At 33.5% G+C, this 16,390-nt stretch overlaps 5 protein-coding genes, 1 long non-coding RNA gene and 1 other non-coding gene across 7 annotated transcripts; 4 read left to right on the forward strand and 3 right to left on the reverse strand.

Moving 5' to 3' along the window:
• Positions 1-2,431: 2,431 nt before the first annotated feature.
• Positions 2,432-3,238, forward strand: LOC111433021. The gene has a single exon (XM_023069903.1). It carries the CDS (start codon positions 2,432-2,434, stop codon positions 3,236-3,238), a length of 807 nt encoding a protein of 268 aa, XP_022925671.1.
• Positions 3,239-6,128: 2,890 nt separating this feature from the next.
• Positions 6,129-7,803, forward strand: LOC111433241. Its single transcript, XM_023070221.1, has 3 exons — positions 6,129-6,303; positions 6,384-6,550; positions 7,602-7,803. Exons 1-3 carry the CDS (start codon positions 6,222-6,224, stop codon positions 7,620-7,622), a joined length of 270 nt encoding a protein of 89 aa, XP_022925989.1. The 5' UTR covers positions 6,129-6,221; the 3' UTR covers positions 7,623-7,803.
• Positions 7,804-8,752: 949 nt separating this feature from the next.
• Positions 8,753-10,625, forward strand: LOC111433277 (cell number regulator 8-like). The gene is made up of 3 exons (XM_023070272.1): positions 8,753-9,218; positions 9,799-10,001; positions 10,122-10,625. The coding sequence occupies exons 1-3, from the start codon at positions 8,909-8,911 to the stop codon at positions 10,359-10,361; spliced, it is 753 nt and encodes a 250-aa protein (XP_022926040.1). The 5' UTR covers positions 8,753-8,908; the 3' UTR covers positions 10,362-10,625.
• Positions 9,226-10,189, reverse strand: LOC111433280. The gene is made up of 3 exons (XR_002708763.1): positions 10,103-10,189; positions 9,784-10,043; positions 9,226-9,573 (listed from the first exon to the last, which is right to left on the reverse strand). It is a non-coding gene; the product is annotated as an uncharacterized LOC111433280 (long non-coding RNA).
• A 245-nt stretch (positions 10,626-10,870) lies between the features above and the next one.
• LOC111433279 (DNA-binding protein S1FA-like) lies at positions 10,871-12,381 on the reverse strand. The gene is made up of 2 exons (XM_023070273.1): positions 12,230-12,381; positions 10,871-11,299 (listed from the first exon to the last, which is right to left on the reverse strand). Exons 1-2 carry the CDS (start codon positions 12,281-12,283, stop codon positions 11,084-11,086), a joined length of 270 nt encoding a protein of 89 aa, XP_022926041.1. The 5' UTR covers positions 12,284-12,381; the 3' UTR covers positions 10,871-11,083.
• An 818-nt stretch (positions 12,382-13,199) lies between these two features.
• LOC111433202 (peroxidase 21-like) lies at positions 13,200-15,291 on the reverse strand. The gene is made up of 5 exons (XM_023070171.1): positions 15,227-15,291; positions 14,998-15,149; positions 14,717-14,914; positions 14,467-14,632; positions 13,200-13,682 (listed from the first exon to the last, which is right to left on the reverse strand). The coding sequence occupies exons 1-5, from the start codon at positions 15,288-15,290 to the stop codon at positions 13,279-13,281; spliced, it is 984 nt and encodes a 327-aa protein (XP_022925939.1). The 5' UTR covers position 15,291; the 3' UTR covers positions 13,200-13,278.
• A 556-nt stretch (positions 15,292-15,847) lies between these two features.
• TRNAP-AGG lies at positions 15,848-15,919 on the forward strand. Its single transcript has one exon. It is a non-coding gene; the product is annotated as a tRNA-Pro (tRNA).
• The last annotated feature ends 471 nt before the right edge of the window (positions 15,920-16,390 follow it).

Consider the following 16,390-nt stretch of genomic DNA (forward strand, 5'->3'; position numbering starts at 1 on the left):
AAAAAAAAAAAAAAAAAAAAAAAAAAAAAAAAAAAAAAAAAAAAAAAAAAAAAAAAAAAAAAAAAAAAAAAAAAAAAAAAAAAAAAAAAAAAAAAAATCCGCTATTATTAATTAAATATAAAAATTTAAAGTTCAACACCTATTAAAATATTTACTTGTAGTTCTTGTATTTAAAAATATTAATTATTTTGATTTTATTTTTACAATACTATAATAATATTCTTTTTGAAAAAGAATTGAATAAAAAGTAATATTGATGAAGGCGAGTATTTAGAAATAAGCTTAAAGTAGAACGGATTCCAAATAAAATTTAAACTTATATTTATATATAAGTTAAATTTTGAATTTTCTTCTTAAGTTTTTAATTTATATCTAATTTATCCTTAACTTAAATTATATATAATTATCGGTCGATAATCTATTAGAAAAATTGTTAAGTAGTTAAATAATTTAGCATTAAATTTATATCTTAATTATATATAATTGGTTGAGATATAGAGTGGGTCGAAAAGAGAGGGATAGTGAAAAGACAAAAGAGGGCATGAGAAAAGCAAATAAATAAATAAACAGATGTAATCAAGTTCAAGAGCGATTAGTTTGGAAATTAAGAAGCGGATTAAGAGTAAATTAGCTGGCAGTTGACAATTGGCAAAGAGACACGTGGCCATTAATTATTGTGCCGCCATTACACGCGCTTTTCCAACGTGCCGCCAACTTATTTGATATATATTCCTTCTTTATTTTTATTTATTTCACTTCATTCTTTTTATATTTATATATTATTTATTTGTTCTTCTTTTTTCCATTTTGCTAATTTTTATAGAGATTTAACTTAGTTATGTTGGAAAAAAAATTATCGAAATAAAATTAAAATACTGAGAAAAAAAAAAAACAAATGTGTTTTAGCAAATTTCAAAATAAAAGAAAAAAAAAAGTTAAAACAATCTTTCTTTTAATAAATTGAGAACTCATAAAAGAATTTGGGCCAAACCTTCCGGGTTGACCTTGACCATGATGCACCCCAATGAGTTGGGCCGGAGCTCGTACTTTATTCCGAGCCCAATATGATGATTTTTTTAAAAAAAAATAGGAAAATTTTGAGTTTATATTTGGGTGTTCTTTTAATACTATTTGACAACAAATTTTAAACCTACATTTTTTTTCAAAATCTGTTTTTAAATATTTATTAAGTACTCTATTCAATTTATTTTAAATAAAAATTAAAATGTATAAATATATGCTTTAAACTTTATATTTATTTGACAGCTCACAGCTTAAGTTGGATTGGTTGAGGTTTTTAAGTCATCATTTAACAAAGAATTATTCAAGGATCGAATTCTTCTCTCTACTTTTGCTCAACTAATAAATTTGTTTCTTGATTTTCTTGGTTTTGTCCGATTCAATGTCGTAAAAGGGAATGACTCTGTTCAGCTACTCGAGCTAGTAAAAAAAAAATTATGAAATGAAAGACGTTGGATTGATTTGAATCCAAACAAGCGCTCCAAATCTTCATGTCAAATCCTTTAGAAAAAGTAGCCAACATTATTACAATGAAGAGAGAGAGATTGATCAAGGCATTATGTGTCTGCCCTAAGTTAATAAATATATATATATGCTTTTTTTTTATATATATATTAAAAGAATAAATTAATTAATTTTGGGACCTTACTCATAATATTTAAATTAAAAATTATGTTATAGATTATTTTTAATTATTAAAGAATATAGTGTAATATTAAATTTTAAATTTTTAGAAATTATGTTCGTGGAACTAACACACATGTTTAATTAAAAACATTATAAAATAATTTTAATGTCGAATTGATTTCAAATCATTTAATTAGGTTTTCGTTTTTGTCTCTAAACATATCTTGTCCATCGAAAGATATTTATTGGAAGACCATTTTTTAATTCAAAAAAAGAAAATTTTAAATTCGTAGAAGTGGAATATATATACTTAAAAGAGCAGCTAGCTATGGTTGAGTTATTGATACAGTTGTTTTTCGTATGTTATTGTTTTTTAATATATATTTAGTATGTCGGTTGAAGATATTATGGAAGGAAAAAGAAATCCACCAAATTAAGAAAATTGAGTCCAAGTAAAATATCAAACAAAATATGAATATATTTTATTTAAAAGAAAAAATGTAATAAATTATGATTGATATTATAGCAACAAATATTCTGTGATTGTTAGAATTTACAAATAATTTCAGAAGAAAAGAAAAAAGGAGGAGAAAATTTGGAATGCAGAAGCACCAAATGCCAATTTCCAAAATAGAAAGAAAACAAACTCGAAGGGGATAAACAGATAGCTCTGTGACATGAAACCAGAGCGACCAATCTGCTGCACAGATTCTTAGTAGTGGAGATAGAGACGAGACGTAACCAAACAACTCACTCAATCCGTGTTTCAGTTTTCATCACTGCAATGAAGCAATCGGTGAAACCGATTTCCAGTCCCAGTCGGATCGACCTGTTTCCGCCGCCATTGATGAGCTTTCTGAGGGCTGATGCCGGAAATCGGAGTAAAAGCGGCCGGTCTCGCTCCAGTCCGATCTTCATCAGGAAGAAGAACGTCGCCATTGAAACTCAAGAGCCGTCCTCTCCGAAGGTTACTTGTATGGGCCAAGTCCGTACCAATAAACGTTCCTCTAGACCTCCCGCCAAGCGATGCCGATGGATTAGAAGCGTTCTCTCTTTCAATCGACGCCAGTGTAGAACCTTCTGGAACAGGTCGACGATGTTCTTCCAAGGAAATCGTGAAATTAGACGAAAATCATCGATCACTGAATCTCGCGTCCGAGACGAAGCGGAAGATTCGGAGCAAAATGAAGAGAGCGAGGGAGCAGCCAGAGATGAGGTCTTTGCGTCATCGGCTCCATCGCCGCCGAAAAACGCTCTCATCCTGACGAGGTGTAGATCTGCACCTCATCGGTCGTCGTTTTACTGCAATCGGTACGAGATTTCGTCGATTAGGAGCGACAGAACTGAAGAAGAAGAAGGAGAAGGAGAGAAAACAGAGCACAATAATAGAAACGGAGCGGCATCCAAAATTGAGTCCCAAAATTCGGAGCGAATGTTCAGAAAACTCGAAAATTCAAACGGAGAAGAAGATCGAAGCTCTGTAAATAACAAAGAGAGCAAAATCGAGGAAAACTCAATGTCGAATCGGAGCCTGATTCTAACGAGATGCAAATCGGAACCTGGCAGAATTAGGGAGGAACTTTACGGATAATTGAATCTTGGGGAAGAAGAAAGGTCGGCAATGGATGCGAAGGATTCTTACTCATTGAACAGCTTGCTGTTAGATGACTAAATTTCTTCCAGCTTTGTTCTTTCCTCCATGGCTGAAGACGCAAGGTAACTGTGCATTTACTATTTAATTCAAATAGAAATTGATAATTAGAGGTTTATTTTAAGTCCAAAGTTTTAATTCTTGCACCTAATAGAAGTTAGGCTACTCGACTAGCATATGCATATTACACCATCCTCTTAATTACGAACATGCTACCCATTAAAAATGGATCCAAGGCAAGATAGATTAAAGTCGAAAAGAATAATGGTTAAGATATGCATAGAAAATTAGTAAAGAGATAAAAATATATATATATATATATATATATATATATAAACTTAAATTACAACAAACGTGAGAGAACTCATTAAAAGAAATATACGTATATACCAACAAGATGCAAATATGTTTTGGTCGGAGCAATTCTATGTTAAATGATAATTTTAAAATTTTAACCTGACATGTTTGTTTATAGGAATAGTATTCGTTCTTAGAGGCGAGAAGTAACCTGACTATGTTATAATGTTGTAGAAGAATATCGGAGTTACCAGGTGTCCAATCCAATATTTAGGATTTTTTTTTTTTTTTTTGTTAATATATAAAATTATGGTTTTAAAGATATGGTGTTGAATACATAATCTATAAAAATTGTAGCTGAAATTCCAATTTAAGACATTAAATTTGATACTTGCGTTTTCAACTTGGTTAAAGGGTGAGTCCAAAGGTAGAAGGAGACTGGAGTAATCGGGTTGGGCTCATAAAGATTATATTGTATTGCTCGGTAGTGGGTCAAGGAAAAAGAAAGGCGGTTGGCTTGACGACTCGTTTTTTAATACATCGGATTGGGCCGAGTTGACTCAATTCTTTGCACACTGAACCCATACCCAACTAGAATCAGATTGGGTTCTAAAAAACCAACTCATCCCGACTCAAAATTCTATTTAATCTAACCCAACCCAACCTTTACAATTTAGGTTGAGTTGGTTCGAGATCTCAAGCTTTTGAGTTCAATGCACACCCTTAATCATGTGGTCCAATAGCAGAAGAGAACATGTCCAAGCTTAAGCCCTTGGCAACAACAAGGCACTCGTTGATAGGCGCAAGCTTGGTCATGTGGTCGACATGAGTGTATGATTGTCATTGGCGCACAATTTGCATACCCCCACGTACAAGTAGTCATAATTGTCAAGACAATGCTTGATAACCACTTTTCGACAAACGGTGGAGATCACTCTTTTCAAAAGGTACAAATATCATTCCAGCTCATTTCAACACTAATTCAAATTAAATGCTAACTTAAGTTTTAGAGTACACGAGACCGAACACCACATCAGTATAAAATTTCATTCGTATGTTAACACCTTAGCTGACTTGGAAGTCACTGCCACATCGCCCTATTCATTTTATTCAAAACCGCAATGGTATCTCTAAGTTAATAAAACCATAATTTAAAAATTAAAATCCGACATTTTTCTTAATAAATTTAACAAAAAATTTTACTGACAATTTTAAATGATACATTACCAAAAAAAAAAAAAAAAAAAAAAAAAAAAAAAAAAAAAAAAAAAAAAAAAAAAAAAAAAAAAAAAAAAAAAAAAAAAAAAAAAAAAAAAAAAAAAAAAAAAAAAAAAAAAAAAAAAAAAAAAAAAAAAAAAAAAAAAAAAAAAAAAAAAAAAAAAAAAAAAAAAAAAAAAAAAAAAAAAAAAAAAAAAAAAAAAAAAAAAAAAAAAAAAAAAAGCTAAATTACATTCAATATATATATATCTTAAGGAAGCAGGTAGATCCAGGCTTAAATGCAGAAAATAAATAGCATATCGTCCAGCTGTTAAACACGTGTAACTATTTGATTGGCTGTCCATATAAGCCACCTACGTGTCGATCTTACATGGCATTTGAATTGAAAGGTTAATGTTAATGGTGTATGACTTGTATTTTCAAAGCATTTATTATAAATAATTAGGTGTCATATATTTTTAAGGTTAAATTATAAAAAAAAAAACACTTAATTTAAGATAATCACAATGAAGTATAGTTTAACGTATTTTAATTTTAAAATTTGTTACTTATTATACTAAAAAATAATTTTTAAAGCATGCTTTGAAGGTTTTTTTTTTTCCCCTAAAATTAAAATCATCTTTCATAAAATCAAAATAAAAACTATACTTTATATTTTTTTTCCAAGTTTATTTCGTTGATTTATTATTTATAAACTTTATACTTTTAGTTTCATAGGATAAATGATTTGTATGAATTAATTTTTAACAAATTAATTTCCAAGAATTAAAAGAAAGGTAGGTAGCAAGTATAATGTTAGGACATTACAATTTATATGCACACATGCACTTGCCCACATTACTTTTCTCACATAAATACGGTTCACATTTTGCGGCAAACAAATCGAGCTTATATTTGGTACACCAATCCAATTATCTTAAATTATAAGTCGACTAATCTCACGCGCGCTACATTTATGGACTCACGTTTATGAAACCCTACCATTACAAAATAAAGTACCACACATATTTTTTAAAAATTATTTTCTAAAACATTTTCTCTCAAATGTGAGTTGAGACTCGATGATATCTCAAGATTGTCTGTCAAATTCGATTTTCAGACGATTGACTTAGGTATTGGATTTGAACCAACTTTTACAGAAGTACAATAGAGTACGATTGTGACAACGGGTATGATTTATAATTAAAATAAAAGCTTGGTATATATATGTGTGGGGGGTTATTTAGAGGGAAATAAATGTTCCAACCCAACATATCGACATCAGTTACCTCGCAACTTATTGCTGTAAGGATGGCGACGGTTTGAATGTCCAAAAGCTGAAAAGAAATACATGCAATAATCACAAAATAATATTCCCATTTCTCCTCTCTTCATCACTGATTCTTCTTGTTGTTCTCCATCTTCCGCCATGGAAATGAGCTTTACCACCACTGTGTTCTTCATCTTCCTTCTGCTTACCCCTTCATTCTGTTGTTGTTCTTCTTATGAAGGTGTGTGTGTAATTTGTGTATGATGGGTGTTACAGGAATATAATGGTTGATTCATTTGTTGATTTAATTTTAATTTGTAGGTGGATCTGAAAATGGTGGCATGGGTTCTTCGTCAGAGGTTTATGAAATAGATTACAGAGGACCAGAGACTCACTCCTCTCATATTTCTCCTCCCCATCACTCCCATGGAAGGCCATGGATTGTTCATCATCGCCATCCTCTCCACCCTCCTCCATACCCACTCAAGGTCATTTTCTTTTTCTTGTTTGTGACCATCAATATCAATCTTTTGGATTATCTAGCTAGAGTAAATAGTTCGATGTCCCTGGAGTGGGTAGGGTTATCTCTACCTCTTGTTTCGTTTCTCGTTCTCGTGAAAATTTTTATTTATTTTTATGAAAATTGAGATGGAGATCCTTCCGAATTCATTGATATGAAGATCCTCCATGTGAATTCCCGACCCGACCCTATTTAGCTCATGGAAAAAAGTCTCTTTCCGCTCCCTAAGATCCTCCATGTGAATTTTCGACCCGACCCTACTTGGCTCATGGAAAAAAGTCTCTTTACGCTTACTCTCCATTCCCCCTAAGTTTAGAGCGTTTTAATTGAAATAAACATCTCTAGCTTCAAGTGGATATATATATATATATATATATATATATATATATATATATATATATATATATATATATATTTTTTTTTTTTACATAATTTTTATTTAAATTGTTTATATGTTTTTATTTTTCTTGCGTTTTAAAAAATAGCGTAGAAGTTCGTTTACTCCCAAACATAAATAAAAGGGTTATTTTATTTCTATTTACTTCCATAATAAATATTTTTTTTAAAAAAATAAAATTTCCACATGTACGTGCAAAATTGGTACTTTTGAGAACAAAAGAGTAATAATAATAATGAAAAAAATAAAAAATATTTATTAAAAAAAATAAAAATTGAGGTTTGTTTTGTTTTGTCCCACCCACCCATTAAATATTATTGGTGGGTAAAGAATTTGTTTGTTTTTAGTGTATTGGGTAATCATTTATTTATCTATTTATTTATATTTTAGCACTTAGCTTACGAAAAACTTAACCAAACTTAGTCGTTGAATTATGCAAATCAATCATAAGCTGTAATCTTAGATTAATTTCTTTGATTTTTTTTTTTTTTTTTTTTTTTTTTTTTTTTTTTTTTTTTTTTTTTTTTTTTTTTTTTTTTTTTTTTTGTTAAATAAAATAAAGATAACTTTTTTTATTTTATTTTATTTTATAGTTTCGTAATTATTCTGTTTATTTGTGCAGGGAAGCAAGGTGGGTGCATAATTGAAGATTTGGAAGCATTTATTTCAACGTTTACAAATAAAATCATATTTAGAACTTCAGATATAAATTTCATCATCTTTTTGAAGTATAGTTCTGTACAGAACATGACTGCATCAATCTTTTGTGTGTATGTTTGGGGTTTGTGCATTTTTAATTATACACAACATTAGTATTATTATTATTGGTTAACATTATTATTATTATTATTATTATTATTATTATTATTATTATTATTATTATTATTATTATTATTATTATTATTGGTTAAGTTACTATCTGTTTAATTCTTAATTTTTAGAAGTTCTTAATGTTTTTCAACTTTATATGTATAATAAATTCTTAAACATTAAAATTGTCTATCACTTAGCTCAAGGATATAGTTTAGTTGATAAAGTTGTACTCTTGTAATTGGGTAATTGAGGTTACAAGTTGGATATCTAATTGTTGGTAGTATTTTGTGTAAGATCTCACTTTGATTGGAGATGAAAACTGAACCTTCCTTAAAGAATATGAAAACTCTCTCAAATAGATGTGTTTAATAACTGTGAGGGTAATACGTAACAGGCCAAAGCAGACAATATCTATTAGAGGTGGACTTGAGTTGTTACACTTGTACTTGAACCGATAACCCACTTTTGTTATGTAAAGAAGAAGAGAATTAAAGCATGCTAATGAAAGACTTTGTTGAGACACAAACGCAAAAAAGGTTAGATGGGAAGTTAGTCAGATTTAATATAGATCAAACATGAAAGGTAGGGGGAGTCGGCGACTCTCATATATAATCCCTTTGGAAGAGGATCAAGTTAGCCTTTATGAGGAAGTTGATGCACAATCTTCCTCGAACCCTTGACCTTTGCGAAGCTGGATGCATTGGAAACCCTTTAGTGAAATGGCGGCTGAGTAGTCGACGGTAACGGTGGCTGTGTGAATGAAACGACAAATGCGAGAAACAGAGGCCTATAACGAAACGACAGTTTGTGTCGGTCGGTTTAGAGCCGAACCAACCATGGTTCCATCGAAATAGCTCTTTTATTTTTATTTTTTTATTTTTATTATTTTTTTTTATGCCTAATTATAGCTAAGGTGCAATTAAAACCAGTGGTGGAAGCTTTCGCATCCTAATAAAACGCTGCGGAGCCGCGAACACATGGTTTTCCTTCTCCCGTACGTGAAGAAAATTTGGAAGAATCGCGCTTCCTTTAAGTTTCTGACCTTGTCTCCTCCATTTCTTCGCATTAGATTTTGAATTTTTGATCTGGGTTTCTTCTTTTCTCTGCTAATTCATCATGGCCAACGGCGAAAACCTCGAGGAATCAAGCCCACTTCTCGGCAAGGTCGTTGAAAAAGCAGATGAGAAGGATACACATCGCATCTCCACGGGGGATAGGGCCGATGCAGTACCTCCGCCGCCTCCTGTCCGGAAATTTGCGGAGGAAGAGAACGGCGGCGATGGCTGTGATTATGGGTGGACTGCCGATGGGCTCCCGATTCATGGTAGTGTGATGGGAGAGCCGGTAGGTCGGGCCCAATGGGAAACTGGTCTCTGCGCTTGTCTTGGTCGCCACGATGAGTTCTGCAGTAGCGATCTAGAAGTTTGTAAGTCGATTCGTTTTCTTCATTTGAATTGAGTTTTTGCTGAAAGGTTAGGCTTTGGGGATACGTGATTCGTTTTCCCTGATTTTTGGGTTTGTAGCTTATTCCTACCAAAATATTCTTCTTCTTACTTTAGATAGGGTGCCTTATCCACCATGATCTTAATATGCTAGCACTTCTTTAGGCAGGAGTATTCTGTTGTTTCTTCAAATAGAGTTTCAGATAAGATCTGGGCTATGCAGAATTCTTGGATCTCTAATACCATTCTTATCACTTTTAATTGGTTTGAATAAACAAGTTCCCTAATCCTTAATCTTCCAATAAATACCCATTCTGATCCTTGGGGTCTCGATGGGGCCTGGATTACAATAAGAAAAGGAATCCTTATTTTCACGGGGAGGAGGGGCTGGAGGAATTCAACACATTTATAGGAGGGTATTGCTATAAACTTCTTTAGGGAGGGATTTCTATTGACTACTAGGGTTTTACTTCTTGCTTCAACTTGAAGAGGTAAAATTAGGGAAGAAAGTGAAATGAAATTAGGAGAAAATAAGGGAAAGCAACTTACAATGAGTGTTTGTAGGTCTTATTGGAAGTGTGGCTCCTTGTATGCTGTATGGAAGCAACGCAGAGAGACTTGGGTCTACTCCTGGGACTTTTGCAAACCATTGCATGTCATATTCTGGTCTCTACTTAATTGGAACCTCTTTCTTTGGTTGGAACTGCCTTGCTCCATGGTTTACATTTCCTACCCGCACAGCTATCCGCCGAATGTTCAATCTGGAGGCAAGTTGAACCTTCTCCTTTACCATTCTTGATTCTCAATATCTGCAAATGAATGCATGACTTGACATTCAATTCAATTGATGGGAAAGTTTATACATTACCTTGTTTCATGACGAGCAGGGTAACTGCGAGGCACTTCATAGGTCATGTGGCTGTTGCGGACTCTGTGTTGAAGACGAAGTTCAGCGTGAGCACTGTGAATCTGTCTGTGACTTTGCAACTCATGTCTTCTGTCACACCTGTGCACTTTGCCAGGAAGGTCGTGAACTTCGTCGGAGGATGCCTCACCCAGGGTTCAATGCTCGTCCTGTGTTAGTCATGATCCCACCTGCAGAACAGTCCATGGGGCGTGGAGTCTGAGATCATCTTCCTCCTGCTTTCCATGTTCTTTTGCAGTGGCGTCTTGCTGCTGACCTGCAATGTATTAGGGGCTGATGAGTCTCGGATGTTAAGTTTTCAAAGGGAAAAATATTCTGACAAGGTTTCAGAATAAGACGACATTTCCTATTTGTGGATAATATTTTGTTCCTTTGTGTATAGAATTTGTTGAAGATTCTTGGCCACCAGGGCCAGCTTTGTTTCCTTCAGTTTGAATATTAAAAAATTATTGTGTTGTTTCTTGTATCTTTAAACCAGGCACATTTACACGTTTACGAGCTAAAAAAGAAATAAAGAATCAAACAAGAAACCGAACCAAATTTCGCTAGAAGAACTCTATCATATCGAACTATAACTATATTGTTAGATGCGAGCATGTCCAAGTTACCAACTATTCCCTTCTCCTTAATCTATTTTGTGTATATTCCTGGTAACCAATGTGAATCAGAAAATCCTAGGATTGGCAAGAAAGGCAAGGCAAACAGCATTGGATCAAAATATACCATATAAACTACTCTCTTACTATCATTTCTCATCTCTAAGGATACAAGGGACTATGAACTTCCGGTTATAATGTTCAGATTCTGAACAACTTAACAACATAAACAAAACTACTCTTCAATCACTGAAATGGAAGAACTTGTTAGTTCCCCCAAGTGAGGCACAGGAATATAGCACATAAGAGAAAAGGCTAGCACTAACTACTACTCGCCAGGTGCAGAGATACCTTGCTTTAGTCTCTCCCTTTTCATCTTCTTCTTGGAAACTGGTTTCTTCTTTTTTGGTGGGAGGGTCTTCTGCGCATACATGTAGAGAGCATAATTCACAACAAGAAAAGCCAAGAGCAGCCCGCCGACTACGAGCAGCACAATCAGTCCTGGATTGAATCCTCTTCCATCCGCATCTCCAATCACGTTCCCCTGTGCACCAAGGCCAATATTAACTGTTCGTCACCATGAACCAGAACATACACAACAACAAGAATTGTAGAAGGAACTCATGAACCACCCCAGAAAGGAAGCTGGCTGGTTTCTTCAGCAATCTCATGCAAGCAAAGTTATGTGTAAACACGAAAAGGAGATCAATTGTAGCCTTGTACTCCAACTAATCATTAATCTGATTCTTAGCTACGAAAGATGCTGAGGATACCACATCAGAGATGCACGGAAAATCCTCTAACAATATGAAAAACTGAACTGAACAGGACTGTTATTATTCTTATTAACTGAATAGGTACAATTAAACCATCCACCAATTCTAAGTTCGGTCATACATGTAGGATCGAATTAACAAATTCATGTATCATCCTATAGTTTAAAATTCCATCCATTTTCAGGAAATTGCAAAAAAGGTGCGCAGTTTTTTTAAATCTTTTCCGACTCCAAATAACACAATGATCACATGCATCAGCATCATCCTAAAAACATTGCAAAAACAGCACCATTCTTCAGAAAAGTAGATATTTGATACCGAATTGTACACAATCAGAACAAAGAAATTCCACCTAAAAACTAAGCATACAAGGGAATCACCTAGCAAGGTGTGTATACAAGAAGAAACGGAATATCCAACTGCATTATAAGGGTACTCGAAGAGCAAATCCCAAAAAATATTCAACTGCATTATTTGCTAGTCGACCGCAGAGACAATCAGATCTCAAGAGCGAAATCGAACAGAAAATATCGACAATGATACGTTAACCTCAAAGTAAACCCCCAGAGCCATGTCCAAATCAAAACTTCGTTGGAGAAAAATAAAGGATAAGCTGCATTAACAGGGATCTCAGATTAGGCGGCAAACAAGCAAGAAAGAAATGACATCGCGATACTTTCAAGGGAGCTCTGGAGTACCATGCGGTTGACGGCCGGCGGGACTTTGTCACCGAACTCGAAATCTTCTTCCATGGTTGAAATTCAGAAGCGGAGAGATGGCCTTCGCAACGAGTTCCTGTTGTTGTGATGTACCAACGACATGAACCGCCAAAGCTTCCAGAAAAATACAAAAGGAACGAAGAGATGGAAGTCGCGGATAGTGTATTTGGGCCATTTCCAAACCCACGGGACTGAAACGACGCCGTTGTCAGGTTTTGGTATTTCCGGCCAATTGTTTTTTATAAATTAAAAGAGTAAATAAATTTTAAAAGGGAAAAAAATACTCAAAATTAATATGTTATTTGTCTTCTTTTTTTTTTTTTTTTAATAATTCATTTGATTATTTTTAATATTGTTTCGTGTAATATTGGATTGGTATTTGAAATTAAAAAGCAAATAATATATTTTACGGGTGTGGGTAAATTTGGATTCAAATAATGAATTTACCATTATTTGGACCCGAGTTAGACATAATAGGGTTTAAAATTGAACGAGTCTAGACTCAAATGAACCATAAAACGAAGAACTTATGTGCCCCACCTCGTTCTTAGGGTTTAGGACTGCAATACCAAGTCGAAAGCCTAGATGACCTTGGGACCAAACGAGGCATGGATCAATGCACCCATGTAGCTCACCTTGCATCGACGATGATTAGGACCGACATACCAAACTCAAGGCTTAAACGAGCCTCAAATCAAATTAGCCTTGGACCGAAACACTTGTGTGACCTACCTTGCCTCGATAAAGATGAGGCTGAGGCTAGCCAATTTGACCTACGAGTGTACCGTTCGCATGCACACGATAGACCCAATTAAAGAGAAGAAATTCTAGATATTTGAGGTGTATCTAAATCACAAATTTCTTGCTGATTTAGGCACTAAATAAAACGCATTAATCTGATTAATATGTATCCATTCAATATCAAACCCATAAAAAGAGTATATAAATTTATATTGTTTCTAATATAACATGAAAAGGAACATGTAGACCATCTGTTGTTGACACGTCAACCTTTCACACTCAGCCTTTCACTTGTTGACACGTCGACAATCCTTTCTAATTTCTCCTTCTTCGTCGGTGAGAGGGGCGTTCTCTGACAGCAAAAGCACAGCCCTGGCAAATTGGGCCAGAAAGTAAGTGTTATTGGAGGCCATGTGCTGGACGTAAGGAAGAGTTATTGGGCTAGAGCCCAATTGTTGGTCCACCAACAAAAGGGCCTTCTGGCCCAATACGTTCTTATAGTAGTTGTTGTCCAGCACCATCGGAGTTTGCAAATCGTTTCTTGCGTACAAAACTGCCTTCGGGTCCGGGTTCGGGCTCGGGCACCTTCTTTTTAGATATTCTCCATGATCCGGATCCAAAGTCGGATCGACTGTCGGGTAGAGCCGGTTCACTAGATTTACGCAGTGGACCCGACCCACCGAGTGAGCTCCTAACACATGAAATTAAGATTATTTAAAAATTAAAAAAAATACCCTTTTCAATCATTTTTAAATTTAAAATATTTTGAAAATCTCAGCCTAATTAAAAAAATCTATAGGTTACAATGAAGTTTATTTCTATTTTTAGGAAGCTCAATAAACTAAAAAGAATTAAATAAACTAAAAATATTAAATAGACACAAATTTGATAATTTAATCAATATTTTAATATTTTTAGTAATAAGAACAATGTTTTTATAAAATTAAATGTCTTAGACATTTGAATGATCGTTAATTTTTCAATAATAATTTAACGGAAAGTTTCCAATTTTAAATATATCAATAATTTTTTTTTTTTTTTAGAATTAAATCCATAAGTTTTCATTTTCAATAAAAATTTAAACCAATTAAAAATATTTCATAAACAAAATATAATCTTATATTCACCATTTATAAAAATTCAAATTTAAATATTGCAAAAATTGGTAGAAATTTGGTAACCAAGAATATAATCTAGGGAGATTTACTCCGTGGGCAAAAAACTAAGAGTCGAGTAGAGAAATCTTTTCGTCATAAAGGACGAAGATTATATACATATAAAAACTCGAATTAGTAACAGAGAATATAATCTTTGTCCTTTAAAGCGAAGAACTCTCTTCGTCCAACTCTCAGCTCTTTGTCCTACGAGGCAAGTCCCCATAGAATCCAGTCTCATGTTAAATAGATATATCTCTAATCAAAGGAATTAATATAATATTAAATAAAACGTATGAATTAAAATAAATGAAAACAAACCTAAAAGAGCAACGGTAGCTTGAGCATCAATGCCAATATCTTGAAACCTAGAAAGAACCAACGAAAGAGAATCATTATGATTAGGAATGAAGTCTTCCACCACTCCTTCATAGCATTCTCTGCTGTCTCTCCTCCCTGTTTTCATCTCCATCTCTAATCCCCCTATCTAATCAACAAATCACAACATAATCACAATTAGTTAGAGATTAATTAAAATTAATACGAAATTAAAAGAGAGCCAACAAAATACCAGAACAATGGCATCTCTTGCAGCAAGAGCCATAATATCAGCACAAGAGACAGTGTCGGGACACTCATTTTCAAGAAGCTGTTTGATTTTATTAACATATTTGAGGTTTCTAATCCCAAAGCTCCTTGACGACTTCATCTCCGACACAATTCCACCTTCTTCCTCTTTGATCTCCAACAAAAGAGATGCATCACAAGACTGTACGTCACAAAATAAATAAAACCCAATTACAAAATATAAATAACATTTGCTTGTTCATTATGTGTTCTTCATATACTTACCTTCACCATGCAATCATGGAAGAGGTTTCTAATCCATGAAATCGCCGAGTTTCCATGTTTTTGGTACAAGGAGAAAACTTGTTGTTTGATTATGTCTTCCGCTCTTGGACACGTCTCGTTATAGTACTTTACTATCAATTCTTGGCTTTTTCCTATATTTGAAAAATAAACGTTATCAGCTTGGAGTTTGCTCAGATCATTTGTCGTATAAATGCATGAAAAACGGTACCTGAATTGGAAAAAAGGAGCACGGACAATAGAAAAAAAACAAATTTTAAGCCCACCCGATACATCTTTACTAATGATCTCTTTGCTATACTCTTACTATATATATATATATAGAGGTAAATCAATAAGAATATAAAAATTTGAATTATTTTATTAAAAAAAAAGAAGAGTTAATTGTAATTAAAAAAAATTGAGTGAGCTTTAGGTGAAAGCCCAAGAAGCCAATTTATTTGACTTTTGGTAATGCCCATTGCCCATTTTCCAAAATTCCAATTAATTTACTAATTATTGAAAGTAGCATTTGAAGGCAAGTGATTTGATAATTATGATTTTAATTATTATATAGTTTATATGTGGCACTCCAACATTTGGAGGCTTCACGTGTTGTAAATAATGGAGGTAATTATATTTATTTTGACAGCCCTAGCAGCTTTTAACCCATTAAATAAATAAATAAATAAAGTTTGTGGTTGAGATTTTAGTTCTACTATTTTATTATTATTTTTTAAAAATTTTAAAGTGGTGGCTGATATTGAATTTTCTTGATCCTAAAAAAAATAAAGGTTTAGAAATAAATCTAGAAATTTATTATAAATGTTGATTAAGGGTTCCCCAACCAGACGGGCATTTGGTCTAGTGGTATGATTCTCGCTTAGGGTGCGAGAGGTCCCGAGTTCAATTCTCGGAATGCCCCCATTATTTTATTGTTTTTTTAAATGGGCTTGAGGCCGCCTGAAGGCCCATTGTTACTAATAATTTTTTTGAAAAGGAAATTATTTAATTTAATCAGTAGTGGGAGACAATATTTGAATTCCGCCACTTTTAATGCGCGTGGTTTGTTGCTATATATCAAGATTGGTTAAGCAAGCCCGACTTTAACGGGCTAAAAAACAGCCCAACCAAAATGGTTCCGGCCCACAAATGGTTCAAGCCCATCTAGTGGGCCGGTTGAGAAAAATATGGGCCGTACCCATACGACGATGATTATCTTTGACGTGGCGGATTCCCAATAGGCTCGATTTTCTTTCCGGCTTACCGCGAAGCAAGAAATAATGAAATTTCCTTACTCGACCGATATTAAAATTATGTCCACGTGTAAGCAGTTCATTGGATATAAATACGTGGAATGACTCGTTTAATTATCAAAATTTAATTTAAATATAAA

The sequence above is a fragment of the Cucurbita moschata genome, unplaced genomic scaffold (genome assembly GCF_002738365.1).
Source record: "Cucurbita moschata cultivar Rifu unplaced genomic scaffold, Cmos_1.0 Cmo_Scf00041, whole genome shotgun sequence".
Classification (NCBI taxonomy): Eukaryota; Viridiplantae; Streptophyta; class Magnoliopsida; order Cucurbitales; family Cucurbitaceae; genus Cucurbita; species Cucurbita moschata.